The following is a 16587-nucleotide window of genomic DNA, read 5'->3' as shown; positions in this document are numbered from 1 at the left end:
TAGATGATAGATAATAAAAGGAGAAACAAATATATATATAAAAAAGTTAAATGTACGAAATATAGATAGATAGATAGATAGATAGATAGATAGATAGATAGATAGATAGATAGATAGATAATAGATAGATAGATTGAAATTGTTCCAAATATAATAAATATATGAGATAGATACAGTAAATCCTTTATATCCATAATTTTCTCTCCTAAGATTGACACGTATAAATAGCACATACAATAAAAATTCCAAACATCCCATTAATTACATCAATGGATTGTAGTTTTGTGCATGTCTGCGTTTTCTTGCATCCCTCTCCTCCCCACCCCGCTCCAGCCATCCTTTGGCCTGCCACTGCTATCCAGCAATAAAATGAATGAGACTTTGAGGTCAATATATTTTAATTCTTTAAATGAAGAAAAATGCAGGATTGCAGATGGTGTATAAAGATATTTATGTACAGGGAACAGGAGCTCTGACGCTTCCCATTGCTAACTCATCTCCTGTCAGCATCCTGATAGATGCTGGCTGCTAGCTTATTCTGTGGGTTCCCTTTATCAATAAATTCATTCATTCATTTCTGTGGCTTTATTTGTCTAGCGTCAGTCTGTAAATTTGTAATATTTCATCCAATGACAGAAAATCTGTTCAGCATTAGCTTTATTTTCTGCTGATTCTATATATCTGTAGAACATTGCACCTGAAGTCAAACATCTGAAGAACATATCTCCTGTAATGCTCTTTAGTTTACTATTGGTTACTTCTTACAGCCTATTACTTTTTTTTTGCATCTCAGTCAAGCGTGGTTAACAAGGCAAAGAGCAATGTGCAAAAAACAGTGACCCCTAAAACGCCATCAGAATTTATTGCTCATGTAAAACCAGACTGATGAATGCTGTAGAAAGCACATTATAATTGCTATTTTTTAGGGTCTTTACACATGGGCATCAAAAATGGCCAATTGCACACTGTACATACCAAGTACACCCGAAAATCTATTGCAGATCTTAAATATTGAACCACTAAAATTCAGAAAATTGTACTGTGCCAATTTAAAAGTTGAACTCCAGGAAAGATAATGGAAAAGCGCCACACAGAACAAGCAAAAGTTTTCAGCCAGTTTTATTATCCAGGGACCAGACAGAATAGCCTAGGGGTGTTCAAATCTAGTCTTGGAGGACCAGGATCTGCTCACATTTTTAGTTTTTTCCTAACAGACATCATAGGTGTGGTTTACAAAGATTCAGAAAATGGCCCTTATTGTCTGGCGTTGGACATCCCTGGTATAGCCACATGTATGCCATCACTTTCTCCATTCCAGTAAAGAAGAGCAGCTTGGTCATAGACTGCCCTCCCCAACATTCTAACTGAACAATGATAAAATATCACCATGCTGATGAAGTCATCACTCTGCCCCGGCAGTATAGGATGTGCTGCTAAGGAGCTTAGGTAAACTAATACAGAAATATTAAAATTTCAATGTTAGCTAAAGCTGAACTCTAGGCAGATAAAAAAAAGACATATATTATGGTCTAAATTAATTAATATTTACAAAAGATATTTTTATATAAATGCAAGCAGTACAAGTACCTGATTGGTGTCAGATATTTGTACAGCAGAGGTCAGAATGAAAGAGGAAGAAGCACTAGGAGCAAACCAGTTACATTACAGCAGGGGTCCTCAACCCCCGGTCGGTCTGACAGGTGGGCCACAAGGGCACAGAGACCAGCGGTGGTCCGCGGCTCTGGCCAGTGCACCCCACAGCGGGGTCAGAGAAGGACACAACCTACCCACTGAGGCTCAGACCTGCGATGGAAGAGTGGGCAGGTTCTGGCATCATGACGTCACTCTAGGAGAAGTTTCTTCCCCTTTGAGTGACACGTGGATCCCCACGCATGTGCGGTCTTGGGTCCATAAATTTAGTAGTCTGGGAGCTTCAAAAAGGTTGGGGACCAATGTATTACAGTGCTCATATGCTAACAATGGACATGCTTATAGGAGGAAAGAGTGGCGAGGCAGAGAGATGAGTTCATGAGTCTTCTTCTTATCCTTTCAAGGTCCAGTTACAGGCTGAGAGCAGGACAAGATATGTTACTTAACTGCAGCAGAGAGAAAATCAAGCAGACAAAACTAAGCTGTGTGGTGGAACTTTCTTAAAACACAGAAATACAAATGTTATGGCAGAAAAAATATCTGCCATATATGTATAACGTATCGGCAGATAGCTGACACCATTCATCATTTTTATTAACCTCCCTAGCGGTAACCCTGAGTGTGACTCGGGGTAGAAAAAAGTTGCTAAAAGCGGTAACCCCGAGTCACAATCAGGGTAGGTAAACCTATGGGAGGTAATAGTAAATACAGCCTTACCTGATCCGCCAGCGTCCCACACCGCCCATCGCCGCGATCTCCATCTTCTTCCTCCGGCCAGCTTCTGCACACGATGAGTCCCCGGGATGTTCCCGGTGACATCGGTGCGTGTGTACGTTACCGGCGGGGAGGGAAATTCAAAATCCATTTATATTGCATTCAATAAAAAAATAACTGTATTGAATGCAATACATTGGATTTATATGTGTAAAAGCAGTACATTGTTTTCAAGAACATTACAATATTATTATTAGAATGAGTATAATGTGTATTTTACATTTTTTTTTTAAATATATAGACTTTTTAATTTATTCAATTTATTATTTTTACATGATTTTGTGTTTCAAACTTTATTATACTCATACAAATATATTATTCTGTAAAATAAATTTTCATGAAAAACAATGTACTGCTTTTAGATATATAAAACCGGAAAGAAATGAACCGCTAGGGAGGTTAAATGGTTAAATTGTGAGTTTTTTATCTTCCTGGAGTTCAGCTTTGGCATGACTGCAGTGTCTGTGAGGATCACATCTTTATTATTTCTGCACTGCTCTCCCAGGGAGTCCTCCCTCCCCTGAGCTGGAAGAGTGCTGACCGGACAAATGCAGCATATTCACATAGCATGAGTTTCTGCATCCAGTGTGTCTGTGCAGACATAGCCATAATATAAGCCTGACATTTTATTTTCTATTTATACATATATTAAACACACAAATGGCTCAGAAGTCCAATTATTTCCCTATATACAGAAGTCTTTCTCACTAGAGCCAAGCAGTTGGTTGTACAATTTTCTATTCAGTCCTTCCTGTCTCCAATGTTGTCTGTCAGTCATAAGGTCTTCTGCCTTGTACTCCATTGTAAAGGGCTCAATCGGGTTATATACAGTTTATCAGTCTGTGTCATCATCTAGGAATAGAGGATTTTCATGTCCATTGGGTCACTGTCAGATTAAGGTGGTGAGACAGAGAAGGATGCCAAGGTAGAAAATGCTGGCCTTGTGGAGAGAAATGCCGGAGCGGTCTTCATATATCCTTAAGTCTGGTGAAAGGTCTGGATTTAGCTGCGACTACAAGAAAACAAGGCAAGAGTTGTGAGAAGAGCATGGCAAACCAAAAGAATTCAGCTATAAAACGGGACATGTGATTTCTCCAACACAGGCCAAGATTTACACATCAAAAGCATTTTCATTAAAATATGTAAAAACTTAATTTGGAAATTGGAAACCACAGATTGAGGAACCCCTACCAAACTCTGGAGGAACAGTGAGGTTCCATGGAACCCTGGTTGAGAATAGATGGCCTAAAGAATTTATTTAATTTGTATAACATCAGTAGACTATTTATTTTAGGATTATGTGCTCTTATGTTTCTTTATGATGTGCAACTCAGAAAAGGAAAAACTGTACCCATGAGCTCTGCTGGGAGGAGGTGAGGGCAGAAAATGGTTAACTAAAATAATTGTCAAGAAGAAAGGATATCTGCCTATTAGGTGGCAAAGTCAAGAGGGGCAAAAAAGCAGTAAGGAAATCTTTAGGCGATCGTTTTGCTAAATAAAAAGTTGTTCTACCCACAAATATGTCTTCTTTCTATGGAGGAGGGAATAATCAAAAAAGGTGGGGGGCTTGAAAGGGAAAGATCAGTAGTAATTACAAGAAGATTTCAGGGTCTCGTTCTCATTCCACCTTTTTTTGATGGGATCTCTAAGTCCCATGGGAGATGTTTAAATTTTCCCTGTCCAAAAAGGTTTTCTTGTGGCAGTGTGCAGCTAGAGTGGGGAGGGCACTAAATGTAGTGTGGGGGGGTTTAACTTGTTGAAACTTCCAAAAAACCCCTTTCTCTTTATGAATAGCGATGGACAAGCATCTGCTCTTGGCTGGTAAAGTTTGAATGTTTTATACAGATTTTTTTGAAGTCCATGGTGCATGCTCCTGAAACAAACCCTGGTGTGCAGAAAAAAGTAAAAAAAAGTGCACTGGGGTGTGTTTTGGTTCTCCACTATAGAGGAAGGACCTCATGTCCCTGATCCCCCCAGGGCATATGGCTCCAGATGATGACTGAGTCAACTTTATACATCTAGTTGAAGCCAGGTGGATCCCATTCCTCTTGGGCTAGTTGTAACCAGACTACCGAGTACTAGGTTGGGAGTACCCCCGAAGAGAGACCCTCACTAATGAACAGCAACTGACTATAAGTCATACAAGCTCTCCCATTAACATTAGAGTGAGGGTAGTGTCCCCTCCCGAAACACGGATAAGAACAGATACTACACTCGATCTCAGACAAAAGGCCGAAAAGTGAATTTTTTATACAGATGTTTTGGTATTTATTTTTGGAAGTCATGTTTATTGCACAACTGATGTGCCCTAAATAAAATCCATCCATATTACATGTGGTTTATTTTTGGGGGGTGAAAGAGGGTATTTTTGGGGATGATATTCAACGAAGTCATTAATAAGAGGTACAAAATCAGTTTGTTTAAAAAAAAATAAGAGTTTGTTTTTGCTTGTTTTAAATAAGAACGAATTAGGAAAAATGAGAACAAAAGGAGAATATAATTAGGATATAATTTTCAGAAACAGGACATGAGGAACAGATTATGAATCTAGAGGTCAACATCAAGGGACAGAATGAGATACAAAACACATAAGGAATATGTAAAATGCAGAATCAGGATCTAGCAAACACTGGCTGTAGAGATAACACAATGAATGTATAAGGAACACAGTGGAAGTAGAAAGAACAAAATGAAGATATATACGCAGAACCAGGACATTGGATACAGAAAAGAGCTATAGAATTGGGTTAAAGTAATAAAATTAGAAGAAAGAGCACAAACTATGGACATTGAACACAGAAAGAGCACACAAGTTGCCTACAGAGCACATAATACAAAATGGGGACATACATAATGAAAATGACAGTGTGAAATACTGAATAGGACATAGAATAAAAGATGTATACCACTCACAATGGGTAAACAATACAATGCTCTATACAACAGCAAAAAACAGAGAATAAAGGAATAAAAAACGCACTCGACTAAACTAACAAAAGACTAAAACACAGAATGAGGGCATGCACTACATGCACTATGATTATCAAACAAAAGAGTTAAAAAAATTCATAATTGCACATAGGTAGGGTAAAATAAGTCTTCCAGAACACAGGAACACAAGTTAAGGTTGCAGGGTACATTTTTAAAACACAACAGCCCTCAATACTGAATTTTCTTTCTTTTCTTTCCTCAACTTCACCACATCTAAATTGATACTGGTTTTAATATCAGAGTACTCCCAAGTAGCCCTTTATGCGGTAAATAGTCTCAGCAACTTCACCAAGTAAGCTTTGTTATACATTACTATATCCTACAATGCTGACATATTATGATATACTGTTTGTATTTGCTTATACTGATTGTTAATACTGTATGTCTTTATAACCTCAAAGGTTTCCTTTCACCCCTGAGGAAGCCCTGCGGGGCGAAATGCGTCGGGTGGAAAACCTAACCACTACTGTATGATGGAATTTATTATTGCTACTTTATACTTTTAAACTAATGTACTTATGTTAGCACAGGGTTAACTGAGGAGACCTCTGTTCCAATTTTTTAAAATATGTTTCAATTCAATACAATTTAGTGATTTTAATTGAAATAACTTTAACCTTCAAAAGCCTGTCTTTCTCTCTACACAATATGTAAATTCCAGGGTGGGCAGTTAGGAGTTACCTCTTTCTTAACTTCATTTGGGGTCATTCCTTTTAGTGAAACATACCATATCATTACTGAATTACTTTGTAATATCAGCATAAAGGGAAGTTATATTTCCATTCGCCATCTTTAATTTTAGGTAGAAATCTCATGCAGGTGGAAAGTTTGTTGGGCATTAAAAAATTAATATATGGTAACATAGACCAATAACTTTGCAGCTGTACTTTCAGGGGGAGTTTGCAAGTTATCAGATATGCTTCCAGTGGAAAGAAATCTAAAGCTAGCTGTATTCTCTACAACTGGAAATATCCAATCAAAAGATATTTAAAATGCTGTGCCCGATGTTCACCTTTAGGTGATGTTTGTGCAGTTTGCGCAGGCCACTACTTTACTCTGAATAGTAAATATGATGACACAACAATGTTGTTACATGTTAATTCTCAGTGATACAATCTACAATATACATTGGGTGGTGGGAGCAGAAAAGGCATCAGGACATTGGGCCTTTAGGGTGCCTTGCCATAGGTCCTAGGTGTGGAACTGATTGACTGCACTTGGGGTTTTTGATTCTTCCTTTGTTGCACAATCAATAAAAAACTCAAATTATTTTTTGTTACAAAGGTAAAATAAATGAGGTTGTACCTCAGAGACACAGATTGTGAGTTCCGGGGAGCTGGCGTTCTTCTTGTCCTGTAACCAGATAAAACATACATCAGAACTGTGTCTGTCATACAACATGCAGTGCTACAGTTTATGGGAAAAAAAATTAGAAATAGGTTGCCAAAAAGGAAACAATTACATCCTTGTGAAGAGAGGACCTGTAAGTCTTATGGCTCATTAAGCTAGATATACACTTTCAATTAATAAAGTCTGAAATAATCTTTAAAAATAATTTTCAAGGGCTGTTTAATAACAACAGCTGTACTGATCGCTATTGAGAAACCAATTCTATTTTGCGGATGGGAAGAAGTGGGAAGAAATGGGATGAAGTAAGGCACAGGAAGCACACCACTGTAGCCATGTCAATAAAGTGTACAGTAGCATTGGCTGCTACCAGTTGTTGGGAATCCACAAGATTTGGGGACACCTGTACACAAAAGTTTTTTTAACCATGTCTATCACAACTGATCATTTCAAAGGACAGAAATCTAGCCTATATTTATGGTTTTAGGAGTTCTTCATCCCTATGCATCAGCATTTTCCAAATTCCAAATTTCCAAATTCCAGACACATGAATCTATGTACAGAGATAATGCAGGGTTATGGGACATTGGGGGAGAGAGGGGCAGCAATTGAAACTAATCACATTTTGCAGCATAGCCTAGTGTTGTAGGCTGAAGTGGCATAATACCCAATGTGGAGAAAAGTAACACTGCCACCTTGGCTACGCTGTCTGGCTGGGGTGAATGTATCAGAAGCTGCTCCTTCTTTAACGTAAATTTACTGTACAACAGATTTACTAATATTTTTACCTTGCATTTATATAGCATGGACATATCGTGCAGCATTTTACAAATTCCACATTTCTAATTTTAGGATGACAAGGATCACCCCCCACATTGAAGAGGTCTGACTCCCTAATCTTTGTCAGGTTCTTCTTACCTGGACAGAGTTGCACATAGGTGGGTTCGCCTCATAGAGGGTATTGCTGTCACTTTGGTTGTCCGGCAGCAGGTTTCTCCTCTCTGCCCGGGAAGAGACGGTGGTGTGAGGGGTCCTGGGTAGGTTCTGTTTGTGTACCACGTCTGTGCCATTGCCAAAGGCTTGTATTGCATTTTCTGGAAGGTCAAAAGAAAAGATGGGTTTGAACACATAAATAAATTTAATAAAATAATGTAAATATATATTATTAAGTGTTTCCTCCTTTCAGATATTCACATAAGTGCCAACTCCAGTGGATAATATATTTAAAAAAAACCACAATGATAAAAAATTCTATATATTCAAAAATAAAAAAACATAAGCAAAAATACTTTCTTTAGTATAAACAATTTTTGGTAATGGCCTATTTGAAGAGAAAGGGAAAACTAGACAGAAATTTTTCAAACTAATTGAGTACTGTTATCCGTAGTAACTGAAAAGGGGAGCATAGGTAGTGAAAAATAAAATTGTCTCATTGCCCGATGCGTTTGGCTGACAAGGCTTCATCAGGGGAGGTAGAGATGGAAGAGTATAGCTGTTACAGATTGAATATTACAAGCTATCTGTTGAATAATTGTATGGGAGCATTTCACATTTTCTACAACATACATTATCAGAAGTTAACATTTACCTGTATTTTAGTACAGTTCTTCCATTTCTACCTCCTATTCCAAAAAGTATATGGATATTCTATAACACCAGGCCAGTAGATTTACCTTTGAGTATCACTCAAAGCTTTACCAAAGCTGTCATCCATATAAACGTGTTAGAAAAGATTTATGGCTGAGCATGTGTTCCTCTGTCCATTGCTCTATGCCCGTTGTGCCCCTGTGTACAGCGATTTATTTACCCGTCCATTTACCAGAAGGATCAATGTTACTTAGATCAGGATGAATGCATCTCAGGGGCTTATGGCTATATGCTGTTAGTATTCTTTATTGTGTTGATCATATACACCAGGCAGATCAAATTTAATGGATGCAATCAATGCCCCTCTCCTATCTGCAATGCTGGCTTATTTATACATTACCTGTATCATTTCTGTCTTTAATATTTATATTACAGATAATAAATACCATGTGTTAGATTTTGCTTTTATCCTTTTGATCAAAAGGTAAGATGGAAATACTGCCAACTGTGTTACGTTCTGTTCACTGAATGCTATTCCTGTATCTTGAAGGAGGAATAGGTAACCTCAGGGTAAGCCAGTCTAATTATAAACATGGATTGGAATAAAATCACATCTGCACAGGTAGTTTGGTTTGTGGATTCTACATATAAGTACTAATATGTGCAAAATTAATGTATATGTTTATTCAAAGACTAGCCAACCCAAAACAATTATTTCAGCTTTTTTTGTGGATCCCAGAAAGGTGAACCACCTGCTAAAACCTCAAATAGAAGAATTATTTGTTTTTATTGAGGATGCTAGAACACGACGTGGTGGGAACCTGACTAAACTTTAAGCTGGGAAGGGGATGAAAAATCATGCTGCGGAAATATCCAAGTCATAGAATAAACCAGGGCTGACTCACCCTAAAATCTTTCATTTATTATTTAAATATCGCTTGGGTTGACCTACCATTTAAAAAGTATGAACAAAGTTCCACCTGCAGGCTAAAAAGGATAAGTTTAGCAATGTTGCATTGTGCAATTGCTGATTTCTTTTTACCTTGGGGAAAACAGAATTCTGCTTTTAAGGCAGTGTAGATTATTCATCTTAGGCAAAACATGATAAAGTGCAGTAAACCTGACCATTCCATTGGATCATGAAAGTCAGTAGGAGCAGTACATTGTCATATAACGCCTGTGTTCTGTGTATTTATATTTGTACAGACACCATATTTTCATCACTGGAGATTTTCATATCAGGCAAATATTTAAGATCCATACAGGTGCCCTAGGTTTATTAAATAATTGACCACTGATGACAATGTTCTCTACAAGTCTCCAAACTACTTTACTGCATCCTAGTTCCATACATAATAAGATTATTTAGTTTACTCACGCAGGCAGCGGTTCTGTGTAAATTCTCTTAAGTATAATTCACACTGAGTCTCCTCATCTCCGCTACCCTTACAAGAACACCAAGGTCCAATGGACAATATATGGGGGTCTGAGTCCAGGAAGTTCAAAGCAACATCATAGCCTGCAAGAAAAGAAGAATCAGTCATGTATACAGAGTGTTGAAGTTAGGTATGTCAATCTATACTGTGCAGAATTATAATTAAAACAGGGTCAGCCATTCTTCAGAGGTGACTTACCGATCAGCCCTGCATAAGCTCCCAGACAGGCCGAGTAGTTATCACGCACACAACCGCTTGCAGTCTGCGTGGAACTCTTACAGCTAGTAACAAAGTCTGCAAGTCGAGACCTGTAAGTACAGCAGTACAAAGCTGAAAACTACTGAATGTGTAGAAAAAAACAAAGGTTGGTCTACTCTCATGCTTGTCTAATCACCTTGTATTTTTCTTTAATATTGTTTCTTTTTATTATTTTTGAAAAGCATGTAAAAGGGTTATTGCTTAAAGTATAAAAGAAAAAGTATTCCACTGGTATAGCGGGCACATCAAATTATACACAGTATAATCCAACTTCTCCTCCTCTGCCCATTTAGCCCAACAATTGGAAAACCACTATTAAGAAAAGTTCTCTAGAAACCATCCCAAAAGGCTAAATGCTAAATCCCTTTTAGTATGCCCTGACAATGGCTGCCATGATATCATCAAAGAAGAAACAAGTGTAGATGTCATATACTGTTCCTGCTATGTTTAGTCTGAAATCAGACTTGCAGAGATCATTCAGCTTTGTGGGACAATCTCCTGAGAGTTCCCCTTATTGCTGATTTGCAAAGTTTGAGCTCGTATGGTAGAGGAGAGACTCTCTGACATTGGGATATTGCAAAATTGCTCCTTAGGCAACAGATACCTAACAACCACTGGGGAACAGTGGATTTACACTTGAGGTACTTGAGCACCAAAAGAAAGGTTCCATTGGACAACCAATTGTATTAAAATTGTTTTTTACAACAACACGTTCCAGGGGTACAAAAAATACCTCATCTTCAGGGCTCACAGATAAAGAATGGTGTACTATATTGAGTAGTTTAAAAAGATATGTATATAAATATTTGAATATATATCAACAAACATAACAGGCCAGGTGCCAAGAGAAAATATTCCTAAAATTTTATAATGTACAGTAATATTAAGGGTTAGTATATTTTGTTCTCTGTTACCTGCACACTGGGTCCTGTCTACAGGTACTCCAAATTTCCAAACAGTTAGGAACGTCAGGGCGATTGAAGGAACAGCTTGGCACTGGAGTCTGACGTCTTCGCTCGGCACATGGCTTGTCTTTGCAGGGGCAGAAAAGAAGTGGATAGGTCAGGTTTGAAGGAATCCGCTCCAGGAAGGTGCGGAGAGTCTTGTGACACTTGCGACGATTACACTGCTCATCAGCTGGCGGGTTACAAACTGATATGAAAGCAGAACGGAACTTCTTGCAGGAATCATTCACATTGCAGAATTTGGCTGCGTCGAGACAGGCATTCTGCCTGGATATGGATGATTCTGTGCCTGCAGGTAACAAAGCAGATTGTCAGTCCAAAAGATATATCCGTCTCCACAAAACAACAAGAAGACAATATGGCCTTTACTGTGATATGGATATTACAGCTTGCACTATAACAGTTTGATAATCCTGTTCAATTTTTAGTAAGGCAGAACAAAAGAAGCAGTTTGGAAATCATTTCATTACCAGTATTGATCCCAAATTTTTCAAGTGACCTACATTCTCATCCAGTCACAGAGAAGAGAAACTCTTCTCTCTTCTCTTTAACCCTGTAAAAAATTGTGTTACCTGTAACACCAGACTATACATAAACACATTTTTTCGGTGCCAATGGTGTCAACCACAGCTAGTTTCACCAGTTCACATCCCCTAATTTCCTGAAGTGTTCTAACAACTGTAAAACTTACAGGGTCAATCTCTTGTCACTCACAGCTTTCTCTCTGGTTCCTCTTGGTCACCTCTATGTCACTACTGGGTCCTACACAGTCACGGAAGTAAGCAGGAGGAGTTCGTAGAACCTCCAGGACCCAGAATACTACAGAAAGTGTTTTTTATATTTTCCCAGAACTAGGAATCTGGGGTAGAAGTCTTGGACATACTGGCCTTTGGTGGTTCATGGAAATACTGGTCTTTGGTGTTCCTGGTTATACTGGCCTTTGGTGGTCCTGGATATACTGGTCTTTGGTGGTCCTGGGCATACTAGTCTTTGGTGGTCCCGGATATACTGGTCTTCGGTGGTTCCTGGATCCTTGACATACTGATCTTCCATGGCTCCTGCACATACTGGACTTTGGTGGTTCCTGGACATACAGGTCATTGGTGGCTACTGGACATAATTGTCTCCGGTGATTCCTGGACATAATGGTCTTCAGTAGCTCCTGGACATACTGGTTTTTGGTAGTTCCTAGACATACTGGACTTTGATGGTTCATGGACATACTAGTCTTCAGCGGGCTACTGGACATACTGGTTTTTGGTGGCTTCTGGACATACTGGTCTTTGGTGGCTCCTGGACATACTGGGCTTTGGTGGCTCCTGGACATACTGGTCTTTGGTGGTTTCCAGACATACTAGTCTTTAGTGGTTCCTGGACATATTAGTCTTTATCAGGCTATTGGACATACTGATCTTTGGTGGTTCCTGGACATACAGCTCTTTGGTGGTTTGCTCAGCAGGAATTATGAAACATTCTTTACAGGTAATATCAGTTTTACTATTTATGCTTTACCACAAGACCACCATAAATTTCTCTGCACATAATTGGATTTTTATATATACCTCTCTTCACTACGTCTAACCTTACTACAGGTAAATCAGCTCAATATATGTACAATGCTTCAAAAACAGCCAAAATAACAAACCAAACAGCAAAAACAACCAAAACTGAACATTTTCCACAGAGCACAGTAAATACTTTAAAAGCCTATAAAAGTATAATGCATAAAAAGGATTATTCTGCTCTGCATAGGCAGAGTTGTGTTTTAGACTGCCAAAACTGTATTTGCATTGTGCAAGTCAGAAGCTCTGTTTTGCAGATATAATACTGCATGAAAAATGTATATCTTCCTTTATGATATCCCTACTGCAGTGTTCATAGGATGCCGTTCATTTAAAGTGAATTTAATAAAGAAGATGCAGAACCCTTTAGTCAGCTACCCCCTGCTGTGTACTCATCTAGCTGTACTGGCTTTTTATTTTTAAAATAAGCAGCTAAATTCTGGTCAGTCTTATCCTGTTATGACAGAGAAATGTAAGTTGCTTACATAGCAATCTGAAGTACTATGCAGCCTTATTAACATATTTGTTTTATTAAAATTGTTTAAGGTATGTTTAGAAGCACCTGTATGTATTAAACATTTTTGGAGTTGGATGCGTTAATGCATGTTTGATCTGCTTTTACTGCAGGTGCAATAGTTTTGTAGCTAGTAGGAAAGGTCATGGTCAACAAAAGTGTTTTCTCATGGAAGATGGGTGTTATCTTTGCCAACAAAGGCACTGGCATGGGCACAATTGCCTGATTTTGACTTCAATATGGATATTTTGAATTTAATCAATTTGACTGTAATTTCTACTGAAGTTATTGATCAAATGCAAAAACCCTGAATATTGTCACCAAAATATCTAAAAAATATCAAGGGGACGAATGGGAATGTCCTGAATATTTAAAAAACAAACATCTAATTGTTCTATGATTATGGTTCATTTATAGTTAGGAACACCCATTTTTTAGCTAGATTCTGACTTTTGGATTTATTTCAATGCTCCCGAATATGGTTCACCAAAATTAATAGAAAGGTCAAGAGGACCTAAAGAAACATGTCCCAAGAACAAAAAAATGTTACCAGCCGGACAAAAATCGCAGAAAATTAAAAATTATACAATGGCATCTGCCAATTTTGTTTTGACCTCAAAAGCCAATTTTCTTGTCAAATTTGACATAGTTAGAAATTTGCATACCATCCCAAATGATGCAAATTCAGCTATGAATTAGTTAAATGTAGACAAAAGATCCAACAATTTTAGGACTTCAAAACTATATTTATACATCAAAAAGTAAAGGAAATCTACAGTATAAACTAAGCAGGAACACTAACTAGCTTAGAAGATCACGCAACAACAAAGCTTCCTGCAAATGCCTCGGAATCAAAAGAAAAAAAGATCAAACAATGAATGTTCACATCTTTAAAACACCACCACAAGACAAGTCAACAAGGGTATGGAAATAACCCAAATCAAAACATTTTTTGAATGTACAGGGGTGTATATTAATAATTAAACAAGGTAATGCCCCAACATACCCACAACATTCACCTATTTTTGGGCAAGATTCAATTTTACATATTTATATTATTTTTGTGACCGTGGTTTTTGCAAGATGGTAACACTAAAAACAGAAATCCAAAGTTCCAAGATCCAACAAGAGAACAGTCAATTGAAGATAATGTGTTAGAAGAAGGGAAAAAAAGGCAAATGTAAGGATCTGAGTAACTTTGACAAGGGCAAAATTGTATATATATATATATATATATATATATATACACACAATATATATATATGTAATTGGGTCAGGGCAATTCCAAAACAACAGATCCTAGAGGAAGTCAAAGTCTTTCCATTAAGAATTAAATGACAACAGCTGCTGTTATATATGAATAGAATAGTATAATTAAAAAAAAAATCCTATTTTGGAAAGGTGGTAGTTTATGCAGTCAACCCATGTATAGGCTGTTGGTGGTTTTTACCAATTTAAGCTAACAGTAAAAGAGTGGCTTCAAAGTAATCTTCCTGTCTATAAGGTTTGCTGGATCACCCAGGTTGTCCCATGACAGGCCAGTCTTGGAGAGCTTTTATAAATCAGGCTCAATGTGTATAAAGTAGGTGGGTTTTTACAATAAATAATCTCAGCTCTCTATAGCACAAACATTTTACATCCTGAATAGAACATAAATTGTAGCCATGGGCATGATTGTAGACCAGAATGCTCATGTCATGACCATTTCAACGGCCATGTAAGCATCAGAACTGGACCATGGAGTAATGGAAGAAGGTGACCCAATCTAATGAATCACATTTACTTTAGATCACGTAGATGCCTGGGTTCATATACCTGCAGAAGACAAGATGAATGGATAAATTATAGGAAGAAAGCATGCCAGTAAAACTTGGTTAGTAGTGTGGGTGAGCAGATTAAAATATTTCATTGGCAATTTTTGCCTCAGTGAATAAAAGGACAATTAATTATTCCTGGGTGTTCCTGTCTTATCTATGTTTAATACTGCCAATTCCAGTTCAGCCTATCCTCCTGACTATTTAAATGACTTTGCAATATGGTCATTTGTAAAAGCAAAATTTGTATATCAGATTGTTATAAGAAGTAGTTAGCTGTCGCAGAAAAGTTGGAAAACCAACTGTACAGTGGCTTATGCCTAGTTTTGGCAGTCCTCGTCTTTGGACCACTGACAGCATAACTCAGAATGTTTTGGCTTTTACATTGCAGACGTAACTTATGCTGTAAAAACACTTCTGTAGTTGTGCGTATGTTGTTTTGCTCCTTTGCATTGTTAAAGCTTTTAAGAATTTGCTGTTAAATATTTGAAAATTAAATCAACAAACACAAGGTTAGTACAATCACTACCGTGTAGTTACTCACCAGAGTTAATGGAAGCCAGGCGAAAAATGTCAGACAAATGGAAGGTCACCGGTTCATATGGTGATGACTCATAAAACTCATCCCCTGGGAAGAAAATGAAGAATATTACAGATTTATGCAAAATTCACAACTGACAAGAAATGTTAGTGCTTTGTAAAATGTGCCCTCTTCACATTTAACAAGGTTCAATTGTGAATTGCAAAGAAATTGATGAAAGGAAAAAAACTGTAAAGAATGATGAAAAAAATGTAAATGGCCAGAATGTTCAAATTATATATTTTAGGTTTAGCTTAGGTGAGTCCTAGTGGGCTGGGTCACCCCCTGACTTTTTAAGAGTCAGCCAAAAAGGGAACCATAATTCCCATCTCTTTATTTCTGTTCCTTTGGGGGTTTGAGGTGTTCCCACTCACTTTAGAGTGTTCCATCGTCCCCTGTTCCCTTCTCCATGATATAAATCAAGTAAAAAAATCAAACAGGGAAAGGGGGCCCTCTTATACAGTCCACAGCACATATAAAGGCCTATAAACTAGGTCTCACCAAATTGGTCCCCAGGAGAAAAGAAATGTCAGGTGGTTGAACCCACCAGCTTCTAGCAAAAATAGAAACATCAGTTTTGGATAGACTGGCCCATTCTATGACCATTGGTATTCTGTGAAGCTGGTAGAAATGGGAACTTTTGACCTAGGGCCAAACCCAACCAACTAGCCCTATTGGTCAAAATCAATTTTAAAGTTGAAGAAGCATACCATGTACAGTGTACAATTGTTGGATACTATGTAGGATAAGTGTGTGAAGGTAGGTGTGTAAAGTACTTTGTGATACACTATTAATTTCATAATTTGCCCACATATCTTATAAATGCACAGGGAGTAGGTGTTAAAGCAATCATTTTTAACCAGGACTTCTCAAGATGTTCCTTGAGCTGCGACAGAATTGCCTCTCATCTAATTGTACCCGCAGAGCTGCAAGTTTAAAGCCATTTGGTAGAGCCTGCAGCATAACTCCAATGATCTTCTTAGCTGTCTGTATCATTTTAGGTGGGAGTTTTTCCCACTAACCTCTGATTAATAAATATTACCAAGGGTTTCCCAAGACCTGAAAAATATTTTAAGGATTCTTTTGGGGTACAAATTTTGGATCCCATT

At 37.8% G+C, this 16587-nt stretch overlaps 1 protein-coding gene across 1 annotated transcript in view; it reads right to left on the bottom strand.

Moving 5' to 3' along the window:
- Window positions 1-380: 380 nt before the first annotated feature.
- GFRA2 (GDNF family receptor alpha 2) overlaps window positions 381-16587 on the bottom strand; it is a 56389-nt gene continuing 40182 nt past the window's right edge. Inside the window, exons 3-9 of the mRNA XM_072399844.1 lie at window positions 15443-15526; window positions 10958-11297; window positions 9984-10093; window positions 9728-9868; window positions 7681-7856; window positions 6721-6768; window positions 381-3436 (exon numbers count right to left, since the gene is read on the bottom strand). Coding sequence (XP_072255945.1) covers window positions 3314-3436; window positions 6721-6768; window positions 7681-7856; window positions 9728-9868; window positions 9984-10093; window positions 10958-11297; window positions 15443-15526 — 1022 coding nt within the window. The 3' untranslated portion in view covers window positions 381-3313. The remainder of the gene's footprint in view (window positions 3437-6720; window positions 6769-7680; window positions 7857-9727; window positions 9869-9983; window positions 10094-10957; window positions 11298-15442; window positions 15527-16587) is intronic.

This window comes from Pyxicephalus adspersus, chromosome 2, assembly GCF_032062135.1.
Source record: "Pyxicephalus adspersus chromosome 2, UCB_Pads_2.0, whole genome shotgun sequence".
NCBI classification, from domain to species: Eukaryota; Metazoa; Chordata; class Amphibia; order Anura; family Pyxicephalidae; genus Pyxicephalus; species Pyxicephalus adspersus.
Note: the sequence above shows the minus strand (reverse complement) of the source record. Positions and strands in the feature narration are given on the sequence as shown.